This window comes from Larimichthys crocea, chromosome VI, assembly GCF_000972845.2.
Source record: "Larimichthys crocea isolate SSNF chromosome VI, L_crocea_2.0, whole genome shotgun sequence".
Lineage (NCBI taxonomy): Eukaryota > Metazoa > Chordata > Actinopteri > Sciaenidae > Larimichthys > Larimichthys crocea.
The window spans coordinates 15,533,712-15,556,972 of NC_040016.1; the positions used below are offsets into that span (position 1 = coordinate 15,533,712).

At 40.1% G+C, this 23,261-nt stretch overlaps 1 protein-coding gene across 1 annotated transcript; it reads right to left on the reverse strand.

The window, feature by feature from the left end:
* Positions 1-3,022: 3,022 nt before the first annotated feature.
* Positions 3,023-18,344, reverse strand: st7l (suppression of tumorigenicity 7 like). The gene is made up of 15 exons (XM_019267889.2): positions 18,144-18,344; positions 17,688-17,770; positions 16,927-17,086; positions 16,788-16,842; positions 16,469-16,584; positions 16,176-16,254; positions 15,490-15,578; positions 15,012-15,112; positions 14,771-14,885; positions 14,559-14,631; positions 14,340-14,442; positions 8,189-8,339; positions 7,609-7,701; positions 7,342-7,481; positions 3,023-5,190 (listed from the first exon to the last, which is right to left on the reverse strand). The coding sequence occupies exons 1-15, from the start codon at positions 18,310-18,312 to the stop codon at positions 5,095-5,097; spliced, it is 1,623 nt and encodes a 540-aa protein (XP_019123434.1). The 5' UTR covers positions 18,313-18,344; the 3' UTR covers positions 3,023-5,094.
* Between the last annotated feature and the right edge of the window lie 4,917 nt (positions 18,345-23,261).

The following is a 23,261-nucleotide window of genomic DNA, read 5'->3' on the forward strand; positions in this document are numbered from 1 at the left end:
CTTTTTGAGTTTTAGTGTTTCAGATGTGTGGGAGAAAAGAGAAAAAGCAAGCGGTTTCAATGACCCAGTCATGGCTGTTAGCTGATTATTAACTCCCTGGGTGGTCATCAGGAAATAGGCCAAAACCAAATACACTACTGGAAGAAATTAACGGAACAGATATAATTTAAATAATATTTTTATGACCAAAATGATACAGCCCAGTGCATGGTTGTAATTGTTCAATTTGATACAGAATATAAGAAATAATGAAACATAAACAGAATATGACCCTTAAGGAACACTTGCACCTAAAAACAAATTGAAAACATATGTTTAGCGAAAAGTAATTTGTAAGTAAAAAGACATTTATTTGGCACAAATGTTCTCTAATAATTTGTGTACTCCCTCTCATGTTCACACACAAATTTGTGCGATATCGTTTTGGGTGTGGGTCCTGTCGTTCGTCAAATAAGGCTGCGAACATTATCTGGAGGGTGTTCTCTGCCTCTGACACACCTATGTATCATACCCAGACAAGCTTAATTGGGTTTAGGTCAGGAGACCACAAGTCAATCATTGAGGTTCACCTTCATTCTCTCTCATATTGTCTCATAGTTTCATTTTGAAAACACATTTCAGACAGATCTACTGAAACAGTCATACAAACACACATACCACAACAATGTGAGCAATATGATATTTTGATAGGGGAGGCAGATTTTTATTACCGTGACCTTCACTGACACATTTGGCAAAGATCCCAGGCCACAGGAGTCCATTAATTCATTGTGCTGGTGAGTTTACTAGGCTGGAAGCAGGGTAACAGCACATAAAAAACACTTTTTTACTTGCACTGTCAAGACTGCATCTCCACAGTAGAGATTTTAAGTGTTTGTGTGTCTGTGTGGGACATCATTTATTACCTCTCTGGCTTTCCCAAAGCATAAACTTTAAGTCATCTTTTTATTATTTTTTATTATTATTATTTTTTTTCTCACTAATCCTACTGGCTATGGCTATACATGTTGTAAATCTCTAACATCTCGTATCACAACAGGCACAAGGAGATAAAGGAAATTCCTATATACCGTATTGTTCTGATTGTGTCCTTTCTTTTCTGCTCTGCTCTTACCCTGACTGTGATGCACTTTGCTAAAGAGGTCAATGAGCAATTCATGTTTCAATATGCAGCATGAAACCGAGCTCTGGCACTGAGAGCAAACACTTGAGCGCCCGTCAACGGTCCTCCACAACGATTTTTCATTGCTGCTCCTCGCCACTTTGTGCACGAGTGTATGGAGTGTGATTATGGTACCAGTGGTTCACTTGGAACATGCGACACAAAAAGCATCTACTGATGGTGGTGGAGTGGTGTAATCATAAAGATGGGCATGATGGCTCTTGGCTTTATATAGGAGCAGCAGCAGGGTGGCAGGGTGAGTCGTTTGTCCTTGAACAAGATACAGAAGTGATTTTAAAAAGATGAAGGGAAAGGACACCCAAACAAATGGAAAATATTTAAAAATGCTCTCACTTTATCTTGAATATAGTTTATTTTGGGTATTACCTGTCTATCCACACCTGTAGAAATTGTTTTGGACCAAATACCTGTCTATCCACACCTGTAGAAATTGTTTTGGACCAAACAAAAATGTTTCTTTTCAGTATCTGCACAAAATACAAATTCAGTATTTTTTAAACTAGCAACTAGCAATTTCAGTTTAATTCAATTCAGTTTACATAGATATATTAAGTGGAAGTGATCATCATCATCAGAGGGGGGCCTGGTTCCAATGGCATGGAGGTCCACAATGACTGCAGACCACCCTCTGTTGCAGCTGTCATCCGCCTTCAGTGCCGTTGTGACATTTTCATCCTCTGCCACTGAGGTCTTTGGATTGCGCTTTGTCTCGAACCTCCCCTTTGACCTTACCGCCATGGGTGACCCTACCAGGAGCTTAAGCTCCAGACAGCATTTCTCCCATGTTCACTGGAACACACAAGGTTCTCCACCACAACAAGGAGGGGATCCAGGGAGAACTAAGTGGAAGTACATTTTTTATTGACATGTATGATTCCGATCTTGTCTCCACTTAGAGACTGTTTTAAGTACAGAGGACTGATGAACTGTTGATGCGCAACAACAATCACCTGAAACTCACTATCAGCAAAACCAATGAGCTTGTGGTGGACAGACAGAGGAACAGGAGGCCCCTTATTCTGACTGTCTTCAGAGAGAGGAAGTTAAGAGGGTTGACTTCCCTCGGGTGCAAATTAATAAAAAACTGGACTCACAACACTGAAGCCCTCTTCAGGAAGAGGCAGAGCAAACTCAGATCCTTCATTGTGTGCAAAAGGCTTGTGTAGATCTTCTATCAGTCTTTGCTCGTGTGCTGAGGTGGTGGCATCAACGCTTGGAGGAGTCGCAACAAGCTGTTAGGAAAGGCCAGCTAGTTGATCAGGTTGTAACTGAATGGTGTGAAAGCAGTGGTGGAGACCAAAAGGGGAAAAAAAAGGCACCCAATTTTCATAGTGTCTGTAATTTTGGTCTATTCTATACATGTGACATCTGTTGCACATCCTGGAGGAGAAACCGTTGTTGCTCTTCCTGAGGTTGTTTCTCAAGTGAGTTGAGGAGAGGATGGTTTACTGTACAGATTACGAAGCCCCTTGAGGCAGATTTGTGATACATCAGTAAAATTGATTTAACTTGACTTTTAACTTGTTCTTCTTGTTCTGCTGTATCGAAAATTGTTGTTTGAGTGAGTTTTGGCCAAAGACATGTTTTGTGATGTCACAGTGACCTTGACTGTTGACCACCAAATTATTATCAGTTCATCCTTGAGTCCAAGTGGATGTTTTTCTGTCAAATTTAAATAAATTACATCCAGGTGTTCCTGAGATATAGTGTTCATGAGAATGGGACGGACAGATGCACAACCCAGGAAACATAATGTCTCCGGTACAGCTGTCCCCAGTGAGGAGAAATAATAAAACCGACGTGCTCCTGAACAAAACAAAAACAAATCACAGAAGGAAATTGCACTGAAAGAGTAATTTATTTTCGAGTTTTGCTTTCAAACTCAACCAAGGGTAGTTACATCCGTTCAAACATTCTCCTGTCTTCAGCATGTACGCATGTATGTTACATTTCAGCTGCACATTATAGAATAAGACATTTCAAGTGTCACAAATTTAAAACAGTCAAATATTACAGGCCAGAGTAAATGCAAAACAGAGTCTTTGTAGTTTGAAGTACATCAGGGTTATTGAAAATATCATCCAAATTTGCAACATACTGTAATAACACATTCATGTGCCATTACATCACAAACATTGTTACTTGGCCACTATCTAATAATGCTAATTATTTGGTCAATGAACAATTCTGTTACAAAATCCAATGTTTGAAGGCATCTATTTATCAAATTGAACCCATTAAAGTTTCACACAGTTGCCACTAAACTTGACATCAATATTGTAGGTGCATTAAATACCAAACTGGTGTGTTTAACTATTGTGATGTACTAAAAGGCACTTGGTCACTTTTTTTTTTTAACACGTGGAATGAAGAGTTGTCAGTATACCTGGGACATGAACTCTACATTGTTTAACCGCCAACAATGTAATAACTATCAAGGAGCATAACTTGACAAAGTAAACATGTCTGCCTTAAATGGTTTAAAATGTAATAAACCTGTTAATGTTATATAAAGTTGAGATGATGTTGCATTATATGATCGTCATTGACCACTGTTTTTTTTTTTTTATACACTTTAATCATGAAAAAGTTCATAATAATAGGAATATATATTACATTAACAGGCTGTAATACAATTTCAAACCAAGCACATTTGTTTGTGACAGGTTATTACATTATCAGCCAGTTGTTATATTATACTTTGTATCAAGGTAATACTGACATCTCAGCTTATTTAGGAGAGGAGATCAAACCTGTTACAGTAAAATCAACACTTGTACAATTTTCTGGCAAAATGAACAGACGGTCAAAGGCAGTGCAAGAGATTTTTGTACATACAAAGTAAAATAATACTTACTTTGCATAGTATGCACAAAAAGTATGTTGTACTGTGTAATATATAGTACATGTCTGTTCATTTTGCCCCCTTAGAGCTACTGTAATTCAGTATAACTACTGCAATGAGTGCCTCTTTCATTTTTTTTTTGTTTGGCAATGAGAGAAGCTGACTAACACGCTGACTTATACCGTTCTGTAGTGCAATCAGCACAAATGAGTTATGCCATGAGGAGCCTTAACTGTGACCAGTGATGATCCCATTTACATCTCAACGTTGTGGGGGCGGCGGTTGCCCCAGTGATATAGTGCTGAGGTGTCATGCCATGGTAACAACTGTTCAACTGCAGAGGCGTTGTATACACTGCAGGCACTTCAAGGCTGTAAATCACAGCTCTGTTTTTAGGAGGCCTTACAGACTTTTAAATCTACACCACTGGGTGTCTGTGGGGCACTGAGGGCTGAGATAGGACACATAGGTTCCCATCCCAAATACTTGATGGGATCTTTTTGAGCAGAGAAAAGAGAGGAATAGGAGGAATCGAGTAGTCAGTAAACATGTTGCTTCTGTTTCCAGTAACACACCACTTCAAACAAATTCATGTGACTAGACAGTGGTTAGAGAAGCATTAAAAACATGCAGATTTAGCTTTTTTTTTATGATTTAATTTGTCATTGTGCTGGAAAAAGGGAGTGCTTCTGACAGACTCCTAATTTGATTTTTGTTCAAAAGAATCTGCAGCCAGGCGTTGTGGGATACGTAAAAACCTGCCCACTGCTAACATAATGACAAATGAATAACCCTGTGAAATCATTGCAAATGGTATTCACTAAATGTGGTCTTGGAAAAACTCTGGCTGCTGGAACAGTGTGGGAGAACATCTTAAGAGTGGTATTACCATGTTGATACAACCTCAGCTAACATAATCAGTAACAATGCAGCAAGTGGACAGTAATGCTGAAGACAGGAGAGCAAACACTTTCTGTTTGAGGGTTTGGAGTGGTACTGGTGTGTGTGTGTGTGTGTGTGTGTGTGTGTCTGTGTGTGTGTGTGTGTGTGTGTGTGTGGAATGGGGTCAGATTCGAGTCAGCTGGTGCCAAAAACTGGACGGCATGAAGCTTTCCATCTTGTCTGCGAAGAAACCCAGGGGTGCAAAGAGTGTGCTGAAGAACTGAAAGGAAGGAAAAGCAGAATGAGCCTCCAGTTGAAGGTCAATAAAACCTCTTCCCACCAATTTTTAGATAAGGTTGAAGCTTAAACAAATTCAAAAGAGCTACAACGCCCACAATTTCACTAAAACATTGTGAGTGCGGTAAAACATTTCCCCGTTTTAGACAATTACGATTCAATTACGAAGCAAAAAGAAAAAAAAAAACTCAGGCAAAAGCACAAAATCCCAACCAGACGCTGACTCCAGCTCATCCCTGTCAAACAGACAGGCGAACACGCACAGGAAAAGAATTTAAACAGAAACAGAAACCTATGTATGATGTATATAAGGACATATGTTTGATTCTTTAGCCTGTTGTCTGAACTGTTCTTGCTCAATTTTGTAAAACAGATAAAACACAGTGAGGTAAGATGCAAGTTTTTGTTTTAAGTGACACGATGTGGTTAAGACGCCGAGTGAGATTCGCATCGTTGCCGCATGGCAGGTCACAGCTGAGCATATTTACACATGTAATCCAGAAGTACAGAGAAGAGAGCGCAAAAGCAGCATCATCCAAGTATTATCATTTTTTGAATTTTGTTTATAGGAAGAGCGCTGACAGTTTAATATACTTATCCGATTTAGGGATAAACTTTATATTATCCATGATTTACATGTCAACACTCTTTCATACACTGAATTAATCATGTTCATTCTTTCTGTTTCTCTTTCGGTCTTTTTCAGTGACGAATAAATAATAGGAGACGGAAATAAACCTGACCTTTTTTTGACCTTTGTGAATTGTCAATTGGCAAAAGGCAAGCAGTACTTTAAAACCACAATGAAAATCATCATTTAAAACTGATTTATGACGTATGAATATGCATATCTTATTAGTATTTGCGTATTTTGGCTAATATTACACATCATTTCCCTGAGCAAAATCATGAATACATTATCATTAGCTCTCAAAGGAGGTGAATGGATGTACTTTTTTTTTATTATTATCTGTTTTCAGGTATAAAATAAGAGCAATTACAAGTCTCCAATTCTTTGTAAGCAAATCTGACTAATGCTCCTCATACTAGGAGCAACTCAACCACTTGTTTTTATTATTACAAGCAGGGCGTATATCCACTTAGATCCAAGATTCAAATCTAGGATAAAAGTATCAGGTATGTGTATAATAGAGCGTTTAAAAATGCACATGTTAGTGATTAAAGTAAGCTGGTAACAGTGAAATGTCCTTACGATACGGTTTCTCTCTGAAACTACTTGAGGTGTGCTTGATACACTTGACACTTTAATAGTCCAATAAGTGGACGTATCAACGTAGCCAGACAAGTGCAAATCGAGCACTCCTCTAATCCTATTTAATATATGAAACATATTCAACCATTATGCTATACATGTCTGGTATCTGTAAATAGAAGGAAAGGCAGACGACCACCACCACCTAGACTGTCTTGCCTTCCTTGGAACTTCTGTTCAAGAGCAGCAGATTCAGAGAAATCTGTTTTTCCTCAGAAGGCAGAGAGGACCTCTGTGTTCCTCCCTCAATGGTTTTCATGCACTCTATCTGAACATTACACAAACCAGGCTCGCCGGGGCTGCTGTAAAAATCCTATCTGCACGCAATCTTTCCCATAACAAAAGGAAGAGCACTTGATGTTCTCTGTGGCCTTGTTGTTGCTACAAGTCTATGAGTATGTCTAAAGGCAGGCCCTAATAAACAGGGTGACCATAAACAAAGGATTAACCAAAGGATGGAGTTGCCAAACTGGCAAAAACAGATAATACAACACTTCTATAATAAACAAGTTATGCACGCATTCAAAGTTTCTAAATCTTTTGAGTGTTGTTGGTGATACGCTTGCATTATTCAGCTCTTGTCACAGATAGCTTAAATTGGACTACAGCTTGTTTTGGTGGGAAACCCAGAAAGGCCTACGACTCCCATGAGCATCCAGCGTTACTGACAGTGATGGACGACAGCAATTACCACCGGGGTTAAAAGGTTCAGGTTACATACAAATATGCAAGAGCCAATCAACAACACAGAAACGCCCAATCAGAAATTAACCGAAGCTGTGTGATGATGATAAAAAGATCTGATCTATAAACTTTAAAAACAGCAACCTTTTGAGATGAAATCGTAGTTTGAGTACTTACTGCTTTGGCAAAGACACCCATGAGCTCAGGGAACTGATGTGTGAGCATGGCCAGCATGGCAGTGAAAGAGCAAAGGCCTGCTGTGAAGAGGATGAAGAAGGGAAGCTCTTTCTTTGGGTACACAGACACCTCGTGGAAAGCTGGAGCGAGAAAGAGAATACAAGACAAGAAACAACATGGAGTTAAAACAACAACAACAATCATACAATTAAACTGGGTGGGTGTGTTCTTAAGACTGCACGTTGCTGCTGCTGGCGTTGTACTTACAGGGCAGTAGTTCCCTATCTGCTGTTTCTGTGCATCCTGGGTAGGGGTAAAACAGGTGACCTTTCTCTAGTGGGTAGGGAATTATCCGGAAGGCTGTTAACACAGAAAGGAAATTGAATTAAACTGAATGACACACCAAGAATGACAGTACAAAAAACTACTTTAAACAACGACACTGCTATTTCAAACTGTGGCAAGAGGAGGCCATTTAAAACAGCTGACACGATCTTCAGTAAGTGACTGAAGTAGCAGAATATTATACAGAGTGACAAGATACTAACACTCTAATAAAATATAACGATAACACTTTTCTTGTGCTTGGTGCGAGCGATGATCTCCTCCCTGGATAATTGTGAGTATTCGTGGGTGTGCTGGGCATACAAAACCTATGACACATAATTTAAAAATGGAGAACAGCATAAAAGGAAGAAACTCTGGGTCTCAGCTCGTTTGAAGCACTCTATAATTGGGACTTATGAACATACAGTATGATTTTTTATTTTTTTTTTTAAACTAGAATGACCTCAAATCATCTACATTAAATCAAACTAAAAAAAAAAGAGGCAATGGTGACACATACTGCCCTCCCAGGTGCAGTGTAGTAGGTTTAAGGCTCCCTCTGCCCTCTTCCAGTGCTGCAGGTGGAAGAAAGCATATGCCACTGCCTCGCTGTCACCCCTCTTCAAGATGTGCTCTGGAGGCAGGATCAGGCTCTTCATCTCCAATAAGTACTGCAGACAGGGAGAGGAAGAAATACAGGACTTGTGGTAAGTTTACACTACAGTACCTCTCTGCTTTCTGGCTCCTGAACTTGATAAAGAATAGCAGAAGTGTCTCGAAGAGGTTCACTTTATACCGCTATCAATAATGTGCAGTGAAGTCCATCAGTATATGTCTGTATATATGTGCACAATCTGCTTTCTCTCCATCATTTAAACTACAGTGGGATTGAAGATAATTTTTTTGCGTAATATTTCTATTTGGTTCATTATAGTTCTATAGCGTTGAGTCCTGGTGGATCTTACACACAAAAAAGCCAACTGTGTACTACACTTACAGCAATGAGGGTGAGCCAATATAAAATTGTGAAAATCTGAACCCAAACACTGGTGGGCTAAGACGAATACCAAGTCATTCCAACATCCTATTTTCTCTCCCCACAGTCTTTTATGTTGGCTAAAAAATAAAACATTTAGCAAGCTCAACCAAACCACAACTAAAGTTCCAGTAAATACTCTCACATTATTACACTCAGCAGGTGGCGAGAACAAGGCGACTGCTTGCCTAAATTCTGCTGACGCAAGACAAAAACAAAAAATCTGCCCTCTTGTGGTAAAAAAAAAAAAAAAAAAAAAAAAATCAATTCATGGAGCTTTTAACAGTTTCATTCACATCGTCTCCTCGGTTCTCAGTCAGCACTACACTCATTCTGTTCTATTGTGCAATTCCTCCGGCTAACTCCCTCCAGACAGAAAACATATTTTCTTCATGTGAGGTATTTGTTGACAGCCGTATTTTGCAATTGTTCAAGGTGGGAGGGAAAAGCTTTCCAAAGCTCTCTGAGTGTGTGTTATTGTTACAGTACAGTACATTCATTCCATAAATGCGTAACATCCCCCGCTCACCCCTCCTCTCTCCCCTACTGTGTAAGTTTGTCCCAGCGAGTCAGCCGGTTCACTGTGCTGAGAAAGGCCCACATCCCAGAGTTACAACTTATAGAACAGGCATACGTTCTGAAATAACATGGAACACACTAATAGACATGATTATATTGTGTACTACCTTTCTGTAATATGTATATATTTTTATTAGGCTCTGGCTGTGTCTATCGATAAGACATTTCTAGGTGTATACTGACTTTGATAAACCTGCCACTCTATGTACTTTTTATCTGTGGTGCCCAGTGTGGCAGGGGTCTGTGTTAAACAAAACCCATGTGTGGGACTGGGGCCCCCTGGGCTGGATTCCCAGGCGGCCAGCTTCACAGCGCTCTGGATCTCAGACTGACACTTTGGGAAGGTTACCCCACAACTAATCCTGTCTAATCCCTTCCATGGTCACAGGCTCAGCCAGCCAGCCACCCATCCATCTAACCAGCCAGACCATGCTGCTTCACCCATCTCCCCCCTGCCTTTCTCCACTCTCACCCTTAATTATCACAGCCTGCCTACAGCTGGCTTTCTGATGTGACTCATCCCTGTCTTTCTCCAACCCTTCTTCATGCTTCTTTAGCTTTCAAGCCTTGGTCTCAGACTGGTTACCTGCCTCACTTCTTTAGCAAAGTCAGTCCGTTGGTGTGTCAGTCATTTGACCAGTGTGAAATAACTACTGGATGGATTGTGATGAAATTTGGTACACACATTAATTACATTGTAATAACTTTCATGATCCTTTGATGTTTCTTCTAATGTACTAATACTTTGCATTTAGTGCGAGCTAAACAGCCGTATTCATAAAATACTTCTGTATATTATGCTGCCAGGCCGACCTCACTCCGCCTGAACGGTAAAGGCTCAAATCAAACAAGTCAACAAGTGTGAACACCTCTTCACTCAACCATTCTAGCAGACTCTCGTGACTCCTAGCCTCTTCTCTCTCCATCCTAACATCCTCTGTAGTCATTACACAGAAGAAAGACAGCGAGAGACACCCAGAAGCTGCTTGTTTGCCCTACTCACCTATCCTGTCTGACTTACTTAAATCAGCTCTCCCTCTGCTCCAGCCAAGACATTTGACTGTCCGCCCTCATCCACCTCACCAATTCGGTCTCCTTTTCTTCCGAGCACAAACCTTCCACCATTCTCTACTCCCCTGGCACCGGTGCTGAGGCAGTCAGCCAGCTCAAGAGGAAACCGACTACTTCTTGGTTGTAGAGCACAACACAACTGCTGTAACTGATAAAATAACATTGAATATAACATGTGAGGACATGCAGGGGCCTGATCTTAAACTTCAAACTTGATCGTTTTGATAAGCAAGTCTTGATTAAACCTGGATATTTTAGATAATGGTGAATATTTTACACATATTTCTGTTCTACTGTAGCTCTATATTAAATCTGTTGTTGATAATGAATGACTAGTATATCGCACCAGTGCAGGTCTTGGTCTTCTGTGTTTTAAGATTAACCATTTAGATGGGCTGGCTAGTCAGCTGTCCTTCCTCGCATGCCACAGCATTAGACCTGGTGACACCTCAGTCCTCTGTGCTGGCCTACCGCCCCCAACCCCCTCCCGTTCTTCGGTCTGCTTCTCCACTCCCTGTCGCCTCTTTGATGAAGGGATTGAGTTTCATGTGTTCTCCTTTTATCCCAGGGTAGTCATAAACGCAGAGCATAACTCATAAGCTGCCTTCTGATTCTAATCTGCAGCACTTCGCCTCTCACAATGGAACACACAGGCAACAATGACATCAGCCTTGTAGTTGCTCTGTAAGGGTCAGGCAAACACACGCGTACAGTGAAAGAACATGAAGACAAACAGGTGCTGGGGTTAGAAACACAAACAAAGATTAAGAATTTCATACAGTCAGTAAACGCTGCTACTAGCTACACCAACCTCTGCTGGGGGAGAGGCAGGAAAATCGCAACATTTATTCCAAAGTGGGCCAGCATGAGGCAAATCCTAACTACCTCCTTTTTCCTTGTCTGAGCCAAACCTCATCCATCTTAATTCAGAAGAAAAACAGGTCTGCTGCTCTGTCTCAATTTACAAACAAAAAAAATCCAATTTCAAAAAGGTAAACTAAGGAAAAGGTCTGCATTTATGGGCCTTGACGGGCGATCTAGATGAGAACACGTCAACCAGAATGGGGTGAGATGAGAAACTGCCTTCTAAAGTGGAGTAAACTAGCAAGGTAGATGAGATCGGGTCACTCAGACCATTTCAAAATGAACATGCACGGACTGGAGTGGTAGTAGATGTAAATGCGCAGCAGATTTAGATAGCGGGAACACTTAATCAGCCATTTAAACATGAGGTAAACTGTCAGTTTCCTAACCATTGGCTAGAAGAGAAGCTGATTGGAATGGACAGACAGATGGAGAAAAGGCTGGAGAAGGAGGATAATAGAGATGGACAAGAAGATGACGAGGAGGAGAGGAAAACAGAAATGAACAAAAGGGAGAAGAAGATAAATTGGGGCAAAAAGGAGAGCCATTTAAGGAAATGGAAAGGGGTCATGTGGGAGGACATCGGCACTGAAGCAGACTGGAGCATGTGTGTGTGGATGTGGGTTCACTGTGTGTGTGTAGGTTTTCCAGCAGTTTGCATATGCTTGTGATGTAGCGTAGCAAGATATTTATATGTTATCTCCTTGGCATGCTTGAACACAACCACACACTTAATGCTTCACCTGACACTGTTCCTCCATCACCCCACATGTCCCATTAGGCCATAAGGTTGTTGTTCGTTTACTTAAAAAAAAACACATTTACACCTGGAGGTTACCGAGTGCAACAGTCCGACCTATTGAGCAGTTCTACTGGAGAAACAACAACAAGTCAATTTCACTAAACTTTCGGTCGCCACAGCAACCAGAACAAAACTGGTACATTGATGATGATGGCTCAGATTTGCCAAAGCTAGTCTGCTTTGTCCAGTTCAGTGAAAACAGTGGTATCTGATACAGCTTCACTATAGCAACACAAACAAACACAAGCTTTCTTTGTTACTGGGTCACCTTTAATACATCTCCTGCCACCTTACAAAGATATACGGTTTATTTATTAATATCTTGCTTAATTATAATTTCTTCTTGCTTGAACTCTTTATGAAGATTTAACTTGAAACGATATTGACCTTTCCTCTAGAAAGGAGCTAGGAGCCTAGATAAAAATGATTTGTTTTGTCTGGAGGTTGCAGGATTGTAATAGTTTACTAAAGTTTCAAAGAATAGTGCTACATCATAGTAAATTGCCAAAGCATGAACAGGTTTCTATAGCACTTGGGAAACTAAAGTTAAAGCTACACTAGAGGACATAATTAGGCTTTAGAGAACTTTGCAGATCCTAGTTTAGGGGCCAGCCCCAGTCTAAAAAGGCCACAGTCACAGGTGCACTCATCATTCAGACACGCCAGACAACACAAAGCAACAACCCGCCTCCCTCCCCACAGACAAATGCTGAAAGATGAGCCTACCAATAATCCTCTGTGAAAGGTGTGTTACAAATTTCAGAATGTCATTGGGCTATTCACCTAAAGTCACAGAAGTCATATTGATAAAACTTGGCAGCAGTGGCCAACATCAGACTCTCTGTTTGGCTCAAACGGGGGATGAGGGAACATGAGAGGATAAGAAACAAGATGAGGGTACGTGATGAGAGGCGAGAGGATGGCTGCCCCTGGGCACAGTGGGGAGGGAGCAGTTGGAAAGACATTGAAGATGAGGGCCCTCACTTTAAAAATCAAAGGCTGGATCAAAGTGCTGGCTGACGCCCCCTTCTTCCACACACACACACACACACACACACACACACACACACACACACACACACACACACACACACACACACACAGATTCTCTTTATATCTCTCTCGCCTGAGATGAAACAACACCACACTACAAAGGCTGAACTGAGACAAAACTCTGTTGCAACTAGTTGTGTATGACTGTGTGTGTGTGTGCATGTGTGACATCTAATCTTGTGGGAACTGATATGAAGGGCTTGAGAGATATCCAGTTGTAGTCCAGTGTTCTCCTGGTTCAGCTGTATATAAATCTGCTCACTATGATGAAAAATTATGACCCATGTGTTTTACATTGACAGTTTCTCTTGGGACCCAAATGTGAACTATAAACTAAACAACCTGTAAAAACACATAATACATGCATGACTCCTAAAATACTCTATTGTCCTGAATAGTGGTTGATCAATAGGACAAATATGTCATAAATACGACAATCACTAAAACCACTGATATAGAGAGAATCTGCAAATATACAAACAAACCATGATTTATGGTTCAAATCAGACACTACAGGTGTGATTAAATGAATGGAGAGTTACTTTAAGACCTATACTGACACCTGCTGGTGAAGCAGCATATAGCACGTCTGGAAACGACCGCTCCATTTCTAAGTTGTACCACCTGTTACTGCTGCCATAACTCATCTTTGATTGTCTGACTGATTGCTAACCCGTCTGCGTGTTTTGCCTGTTTGTTCTGCGTGTCATGTGAGAGCAGACTAAACATAGACGAGATGTGATTTTAAAAATCTACCCACATCACTTGCGGCATAGCAGTTGCGTGAATGAAAATATACTTGATGCACAAATTCCATAAAGAGTGCGGAAATCAATGTGCGCAGATGAAAAGGGTTAATTGTTTATGCAAATATATAGCACAGCTAAGGTGACGACTGACAACGCCACATCCTTAAAAGGTGGGGTAAGAGATTCTGGAGAGATGCAATACCACATCAAATGCCGTAATATAGTGCGAGCAATGACACATCAAGTAATGTAACTATCGCTGGACAGCTGTTGTGGGTTTGCAAACTGTTGCAACATGCAGAGAGGACAATACAGTTTCCCAGAGTGAGCAAACCAGCTCCAGACAGCGACACTCACAACTCTCCACCTAGCAGAATTCCAGCGGACTGTGAGGTGATACTCTCTGAATTTGAAAGAAATGAACTGGAATGACCAAGAACTGCTTACCCCACCGTTAAGTTATTAATGGCTTTACATAGTCAGAGTCTATGTGACACTTTTTAGTCCAATGACTGACCTTTGGCACGTGTGGATTGAACTCGACGGCTCTGTGTATGGCCTCCACAGCATTCATCTCTGCTGTGCTTAGCCCTCGCCTTGACGCGGCCTCTGGAGAGAACCTGAGACAAAGAACCTCATATGACAAACTGCTGCTGCTCACAAACTCATTTCACGTCGCTGTTAGTACAGTCATATAAAAACAGGAAAAGAGCCACTTGTGTTGAATGCAACATACTTATCTGATACAGCCCGTGCTTTCAACAGCGCAGATGTGTAGCATATAGTGGCTGATTTTGGCAAGCTGATGTCTACAATGGCAGAAGAAATTGGGGTCATGTGACAGAAGGCATACATTCTCCACACAGATTCAGTCGTACTAAGGTAATGTCAATCCAAACAGAGTAAGAGGACTTCAGAAAAATGGCATTTTATTGGGTTCAGTATTACCATCATATTTTGCTAGGACTGCTTGAACATCAGCATATGCTTGAAGCTCTAGAAGTGCCTCCAAGAGGTTTTCATGTATATTTAACATCCCCAACAGGGGGAACTCCTTCATTAACTGTAAAGATATGGAAAGAAATATAATTATTATTAACATACAACAAAACAAACATAGAGTAAACATGTTGCCTTGGTAGTTCATTTGACAAACACTATGAGATGCAGGTTTTTGATGGAAACTCACATCTCTCATCATTTTTACTGCTTCTTTAATCCGTCCCAGTTTGCGTGCACACATTGCCAGTCTGCGTTTTATGTACACCAGTAAGTTTATATCTTTTCCAGCTGTGGATGACAAACAGAAAATATGAGACAGTCAATTAAAAATCCTGAGCAGTCTATGGAAGTTTAAAACATGAATAACGCGGACAGATTTATAAAGAGGCCTCACACCTGAAAAAGTAACTTCACCCAACATTTAGTGGTGTTGTTTAGAGGAAAGGAAGTGATGGCGATCTGTTCTACTTACAGCCGCACTTACATCTCATATGGAGTTGCACAATAGTGAAGCGCTGCACTTCACAGGGTGCGGCAAAGAATGTTGCACAAGCAGGATTAACAGTGGGCGTAGTTACTTATCAACTAGTTAGACATATTCTTGCTACTGTTCCTTGAGGTTTACGATGGATGACAACTTAATGTATTGTCAGAGACATTCTTACCGATACTTAGTGCTTTTTTGAAGAGGCGTTCAGCTTCTGTGATAGTTGTGGCTTCTTCCTCTGCCAGGAGTACATAGGCTGCAGCACATCTGCACACACAGAAATGTCAGACAAAGAAACAGATTTTCAACAATCCATTTTCCTCTCATGAAGACCATATTGTGTTTGCATGCACAATCAAGGCAATAACTGATACATTAATAAATTTATGCTCTTAACTGAAGCACGTACAAACACAGAAACTACATTCTAACTGCATTACAGTCGTCCCTCGCTATAACGCGGTTCACTTTTCGCGGACTCGCTGTTTCGCAGATTTTTTTTGTGTAATTTTGCATGCTTTTTTTTACAGCGTACTGCACAGTATGAACGCACATTGTGTTCTGTGTCCTAAATTGGCTAAGAGAGAACCGCACATGTGTTCTGCGTCCTGATTAACTAAGGGAGTACTGTACAAAACGTGTGTAAAGGTGTGTGGTTAGGGGTTTTACGGTCTTAAAACATGTATAATAATTGTAAAACTTACTTCGCGGATTTCGTTTATTGCGGGTTATTTTTAGAACGTATCCCCCGCGATAAACGAGGGACCACTGTACAACAGTAGATACTAATTATAATATACTATTCACTGTATTATTTTTATAGACATTGTGTTTAAGGAGATGATATTTAAGAGTAGGACTTACTCGTGGTTCATTTCTATGGCCTGGTAAGCTGCTCTGATCCTGGCTTGAGGATTTCTCTCTCTCCAGGCTTTCTGCATCACTGTAATGAGATGGTGAACTCAAAGCTTATTATAGATGTGACCCAACAGTCATGACATATTTAAACTGTACACATCCAAAGTCAAAAGCTCCAAAACAAAATACAAGAAGCATTTCATCTAAATACTTGCGAAGAACCAGAGAAATCACAGTCTCTTATGGTCTCTACGGTTAAGACATATCACATCTTTAGTTTGTGTATGATTAAAACTCACCAGCATCTTCTGGCCTTAACTGCGGAGTGTCTCCTGTGAAGAAGGTCTGATGGTCTTGAGCAGACAGGTTCATATCATAGTATGTTAAGGGTTCCTTCCCTGTTACCCAGGTGTACCTGTAGTGCACAGAGTGAACGACAAACTGTTTTGCTACGATTTTACGATTCAAAGAGGATCAAATAAAACGGAACTTTCTGGCACCGGAGATAGAGTATGCATATTTATAAATAGGTTCACACTATGAAGCATCAATTTTAAATACTCTAAGATGTATTATTCACAGCTCAATCTGAGTTACACCTCTACAACCGACACATACCTGTTGTATTCTGCTCCTCTGAACAGATTCAGAGGGTTCCTCCAGACCTTACACTCTACCAAAAGGGAGATATTGTGATTAGTGATAGTAGCACTATGAGTAGTTCTGCTGTTAGTATTTCTATTACACACATATTTACCTGAAACACTGGGTCTAGGCTCTGCCTCTCCATTAACTGATGCAAACAGACCAGTCGTGGAGCTGCTCTCTACTCCACCCAGAAGAGGACGCAGGTGGCTCACGGACACTTGCTCAATGAACGAGGTCCCATATTTACGAAAATACCACCACTCAAATATCTGTGATGAAAACAAATGGTGACAACACGCTTTACAAAAAAAAGAAGCTTATAATACTCTTTATCGCTGAGTTGCTGTTGCTATCGTATCACATAGACCAGTGGCTCCTGAACCTTTTTAATTTTAACATTTTAATTACTTAAACTCTGCACAAACCTAAATTTGTATATGATATGATAGACATTATATGTTATTTCGATGTCTGCACAAGTCTCTCTAACCTGAATCCAGATAGTCTTTCCAGCACGAGAGCACACCCTCGTTTGTTTAATGCTTCAAAATAATTAAGATTAATTCAACATTTGCTCCGCTCCACATTTCATCCTTCCTTGCAAAGTTTAACGATCATTGCAGCAGACACAAAATCTGGCTGGTGCTGATGTTCTTGGTTGTAACTATAATTATTTTTCATCACAGCCTTGCACTTAATAGTGATACTTCTCTAAAACTAAGCGTCCGCGATGAGTCTACTCTTGGTTTCCTGAATGAAAACGTGAAACTTTAACAAGCCATTGCATTAAAGTGTCCTGAAAGCTAAATATGAATGAACAAACGCTGACTGTTTAACATGATTTCTGCAGTGTAAAAGGTGATAACTCACAAGGATGAGTCCAGAGATGAGAGAGGAGGTCCCAGTGAGAGCCACGTAGAATTTGGGGGTCAGTGTGTTCAAAAACACTGAGGCTGAAACACAGAGACAGGAGACAGTCAGTGCAAGAAACACAGAGTTGTGAACATGCAACATGCAAACATGACAAACATCAGCAGGGGGTCTGGTGGAGCAGGTGACATGCAGCCACACAGTCTCATACGATGTGCAGGAGTAGCGTAACACAACAATAAAACTGCTGAATTTTGACCACATGTTCAGAAATAACACAACAAGGAACCGGATATAAACATTAAAAAACTCGCATTGAACCTGAGGAGAAAGTGTCCTCTGTCTGTGTTTGAATCAGTCAGATAACGAGCTGTCAAACCAGCAGCTCCCGCTCGCTGCCTGCTAAAAAAAAACCCAAACGCTAACAATAGCTAGCTAGCGGTCGCATGAATTCACCTGAGGTAAGAGTTTCCTGCAGTTTGAGCGGGCTCCACAGCACGTACACCATGATCAGCACCATGCCGAACCAGATGAAGCACACGTAAGTCCATGACCAAGAGAGCCAAGACTTTAATTTCTCTGTAAATCCGAGAGATTGGGGATTACTGCCAGCGGTGTCCTCCATGTTTCTCCGGATGCCTGTAAACAGAGGAGTCACGTGACCGCGAAGGAAGACGACTTCTATTTTGAAAATCTCCACGAAGAAAATCCATTTCCGGCTGAACAACGAGTAATGTTGTTTACTCATAAATTAGAATAAATTCAATATCAACAACAACAGAAATCGTTAATTCATACAAACATAGTGCAGTCGAGTGTAACATAAATAAATACTAATGGTTTTAGTACTTTAGAACAGGGGCACCGACAGGAATTTTGGGCCCCATGACAAAAAAATCTAATTGGGCCCCTAATTTTATTAGTGATGGGAATTTCGGCTCTTTTTGGAGAGCCGGTTCTTTTGGCTCTGCTTACTATAAGGAGCCGGCTCTTTCGGCTCCCAAATGGCTCCTCACATTTTATTAATTGGTTTTATTAATTATTAATTATTATTATTTTATTTTTATTGCTGTTATTATTATTTTATATTTTTAAATGTTATTATATTTTATTTTATTTTTGACATTGTAAAGCACTTTGGTCAGTGCAAAAATCGGTGTAAAAATGTGCTATATAAATAAAACTTACTAACTATTTAATTAATTTATCACCCAAAATAATGCAAAACTGCCTGAAACCGTTTGTCGCTTTCTCTCGGTCTCTCGTCTCCCTCCTGTCGTGTTTGTCCCTCCCCGACCGCTGTGTGTGTGTGTGTGTGTGTGTGTGTGTCACCACTGCCGTGGATGCTGCTATACAACTTGACCAATTACGTGCAGCTTTCACACAAAAAAGTGGAGAAAAAAAAGTTTTTTTCCCTCTACTTTTTTAATTGAAAGCCGAACGTGATTGGTCAAGATGTGTGAGAGCAGGCATGGCATGAGGGAGAGTGTCAGGGAGAGGAGACAGTGAGGCACCAAAGTGAAAAAAAAAAAAACAGCTCCCTAAATCAGCTCCCAACGAGGAGCCGGCTCCCGTCGTTCATTTCAAAGAGCCGGCTCTTAGAACCGGATCGTTCGCGACCGACACATCACTAAATTTTATATTGGTGTTTACCTATTTTTGGGGCCCCTGTCAGTCGTGGGCCCTTAGAATTGTCCTAACTTTCCCCCCTATATGGCACCCCTGCTTTAGAAACCAAATAAATGACAAAATCTGGCGGTGGGTGAATATAAATAAATATACAAATAAACATTGGTTGCACATATATCCATTATAGAAAATTGAATATTAACTAATCTGTGTAACAATATAACTATGTACTAATTATTTCAGTAGGAGTGAGTAGAACTTTGAGTGCATGCTTAATATACTTGCCAGTTTATACTTATGATACATAGTTCAAAGGGAAATATTGTACTTTTCACCTGATCTAGTTTATAAATTAATATACCTATCACTATGACATTATTTGAAATGGGACAGTTGTGCATAATGAGTACTTTTCCTTTAATATAAAAGAGGGGGCACTCTCTCTTTACAACCTGTGCAGATGAGTGCATGACCCATCTTTTCTCTAATATGCAGTCCTTTTTTTTCAGTGGATGTATGTTTTAGTCCTTAGATAATGAGTCAATTTTCCATGAAGTATTTATACTCAACAATGTCCAGGTCAGGAGGTCAGGAGGGAAGAAAGTGTTCAGGAGCCTCTGATGTCTCACATTCTGCCCAACTCATGCTGGTGGTCAGACTTTAAACCCCTACAGATAACACCACAAATACTATACGCCCAGAAGTAGAATGTATTTACCCATGTCTGTGTGTTACTGTCGGCACATTCTAGTCTGGAGCCACTGTTGTCTGTGTATGTTAATGAAACATTAACGGCAAGCTATCTATTATGTCTAGGAAGACAACATTAGGTCTCTTTGACCCCGGTCACCACAACGTCGAGATAGGCTGGCACCTGCTGTCCTCAAACAAAGCCAAACAACTACTACTGCCAAGGACCTCAAGGCCAACACGTAACCCTGTGTAACCTAAGAATAGAAAATTCCATAACAAGGTGTAGGCCTAATACAAAAGTTGATCTTTAGATTTCCATCAGAAATCCCTCCATCTTTTAGAGCTAATGGAAGTTTGTTGTAGTGAATCATGATACATACAGTAAATGTCTTCCTTTTCCCTTTTGTTACACATCTACTGTTCTTAGAAGAGGTTTGTTTTCACGTGCCAACACTTCAATCTGCAGTTCTTTTTATTTTTTATAATTTCTGTATCATAAAAATGTCTAAGCTGTAAATATATGTCCCCTTTTTTCCTCTAAATTTTATTTTAACAACCTTTCACTTCTTGTGTAATGAGTTTTCTAATGATGCATGACCTTTAATAAGGAGATGGAACTTTACAACTTTGACAAGTAAATAATCCATATCTATAAAATATTCAAATCAAACACACTGAGTATTATTTGAAAGCTCTATTTGTCCCCCCACACAACTAAACCACACACTTGCCCAGATGTAGGCCTTGAGCTGTTGGGGATATTTGCTGACATCTATCATCTCAGCTGCAGCCAGGCTCCTTCACAAACCAATTTTACATTTTAGCATGTACTACTATTTATGACCAGTAAGTGGGGCCATTACAGCAATAATACATTCACGTCTGTTGCCGTCTACTGACAGAAGGTGGAGACAACGTTCAGTTTTGTTTACTTCCTTGTAGTCTCTGAATTCATTACAATATTTAAGAAATTTGTGTTTTCAGTCATGCAAGTCCTTTATTTTAAACCTCTGAAAATGAATTACAGAACATTTTTGCAGGCCGTATCTAATGCTGAGAGTTGGATTAAAATGATATGTTCAAGGTGCCAATCATTATAAATTCAGAGTACTCTACGTTTTGCAATGATTTACATACCCATACACGAAATAATACAGTAAGATTGTTGTTATATGGTTGAAGTATATTTTTGGATGTACAGTATACAACCTGCAGCACTTCTCACCTTGTGTGATTGACTCACATCCTAACGGTGCAGGAATAAATGTGATTTGTTGAAGTGCATTCTAGTTGGAGGTTACAGCCACTGAATGACAGAGAGCCAGATTTGGTCCTTCTCACACATGCCCTTGGGTGTTTGCTGCCTGATGCTGATGGACAAGCACACGCAGGGTTAAAGGCCTGTCATATAAATCAGGTACAATCACTTTAGAGGTGAAAACATGCACAATGCCACTGACAGGGAGGAAGAGGGGGGAAAAGAAAGAAAGAATAAAAGTGGAAGGGAAAAGCAAAAAAGACAGATCTGCAGAAGTTATCTAGAGTGCATATGACCTGTATGTCTGAATGTATTTCCAGCTGAAATGATATTTCCAAATGACCTCTGCTCAGTGACATACATGTAGCTTCCAAGAATATGTCAGGTAAACAATGTTATCTCTTTCCTATGTTTACACTGCACCACTTGTATCGGTTACACATCAACATAAGTCAAATAAAACACATGTTTAAATGAATGCAAGGGCATTTGCAGACTTTCTTTAAACATCAGAATCAGAATCAGAAATATTTTATTAATCCCCGCAGGGAAATTGTGTTCGTTACAGTTACAGTTATCAGAATCAAACATCTAAATGAAAAAACAAACAAACAAACGCATTTATTAAAATGTTTATTTGGCACAGGAGCAAAACCTTGACTTTTATGTACAGTAAATTACAAATAGAAAATATAGCATTGCAATAAAAAATGTGAACAATGGACAGCATCTTAGTACAAAGTGTGACATGACCTGTACTCAAACGGTCAGTCTGTGTCCAGCCGTGCAGAAGCAATATCTCTCATCATTCTGCAGTCACCTGTATACTTAAGGTTCATTTACAATTTCACGTCTGGTATCCATCCAGCCATTCTGGACTTCATGTTCTGTTTATGTAGTTTCTTTCTTTTTCTCTCCCCAAAGCTTTTAAGAGTCTTCTAATCATACATAATTAATCAGGATTTTCACTTAAATGCACTGCTTTTCTCACTCTCATTATTACTTAAGAGGCTGCTCTGTACGGCTTGAAAATACCTGGCATTGTGTTGATCATATTGGTAAGAAAGCCAGCTGTTTGAACAAATAAGAATTTGTATATTAAAAATATACTAAACTTGGGGTGTCCATCAGCTCAGTTAGTAGAGCATCCACCCCATGTAGGCTCAGCAGCAGCCCAGGGCTCAAATCCGACCTGCGGCCCTTTGCTGCATGTCGTTCCCCTTGTCTCTCTCTACCCACATTTCTGTCACTCTTCAGCTGTCTCTGTTAAAAATAAAGCTTGAAAAATGCCAAAAAAATATCTTTAAAAAATATATATAATAATAATTATATATATACAAAACATGTCTTCATATTTTCACATTTGAAATTTAATCATGCCTACGTGATGTCAGTGAAACGTCTAAATATAATCTCAGAAGAGGTTTGGACAGTGCAAATGTTTGCTTTGCACTATAGTGCACTGCATATGCACATACAGTCTGACTGGTCGTTTGTCAGCTCTGTATTTGGTGGTCCTTGCTGATGGAAAACTTCAAACTTTATGAAACTGGTTCTTGTCTCCCACACTGCTTTCTCTGTGTGAGTTTATATTACATGTCTCCACGAAGGGACTCTCCCTCCACAACTCATTTCTCTCGAAACACTTCATTTTCAGAAAATGTGTGTTCTTTTTTTTTCTTTTCTTTTTTTTGTATCAGGAGGCCATGTCGTTTGACCACATCTGAAAGCAATGGTGCCGCAGAAAAATGACTTCCTCCATGACAGGCTGAAAGACCATGGAGCAACATTTTAACCTATTTCTCTGGAAATCTGTGAGGACGAGTGGACAACTACAACAATGACTAATTTACACCACATCATGTTCAAGCAGAGAGGATACCCACCATTCAAACAGCAGCAGCAAGGGAGATACATGTCATGTAACACTTAACATTCGCCTGTTGATGGATGTGTTTTTTAAAAAAAATAATCTTTTTAATCATCCAATATTA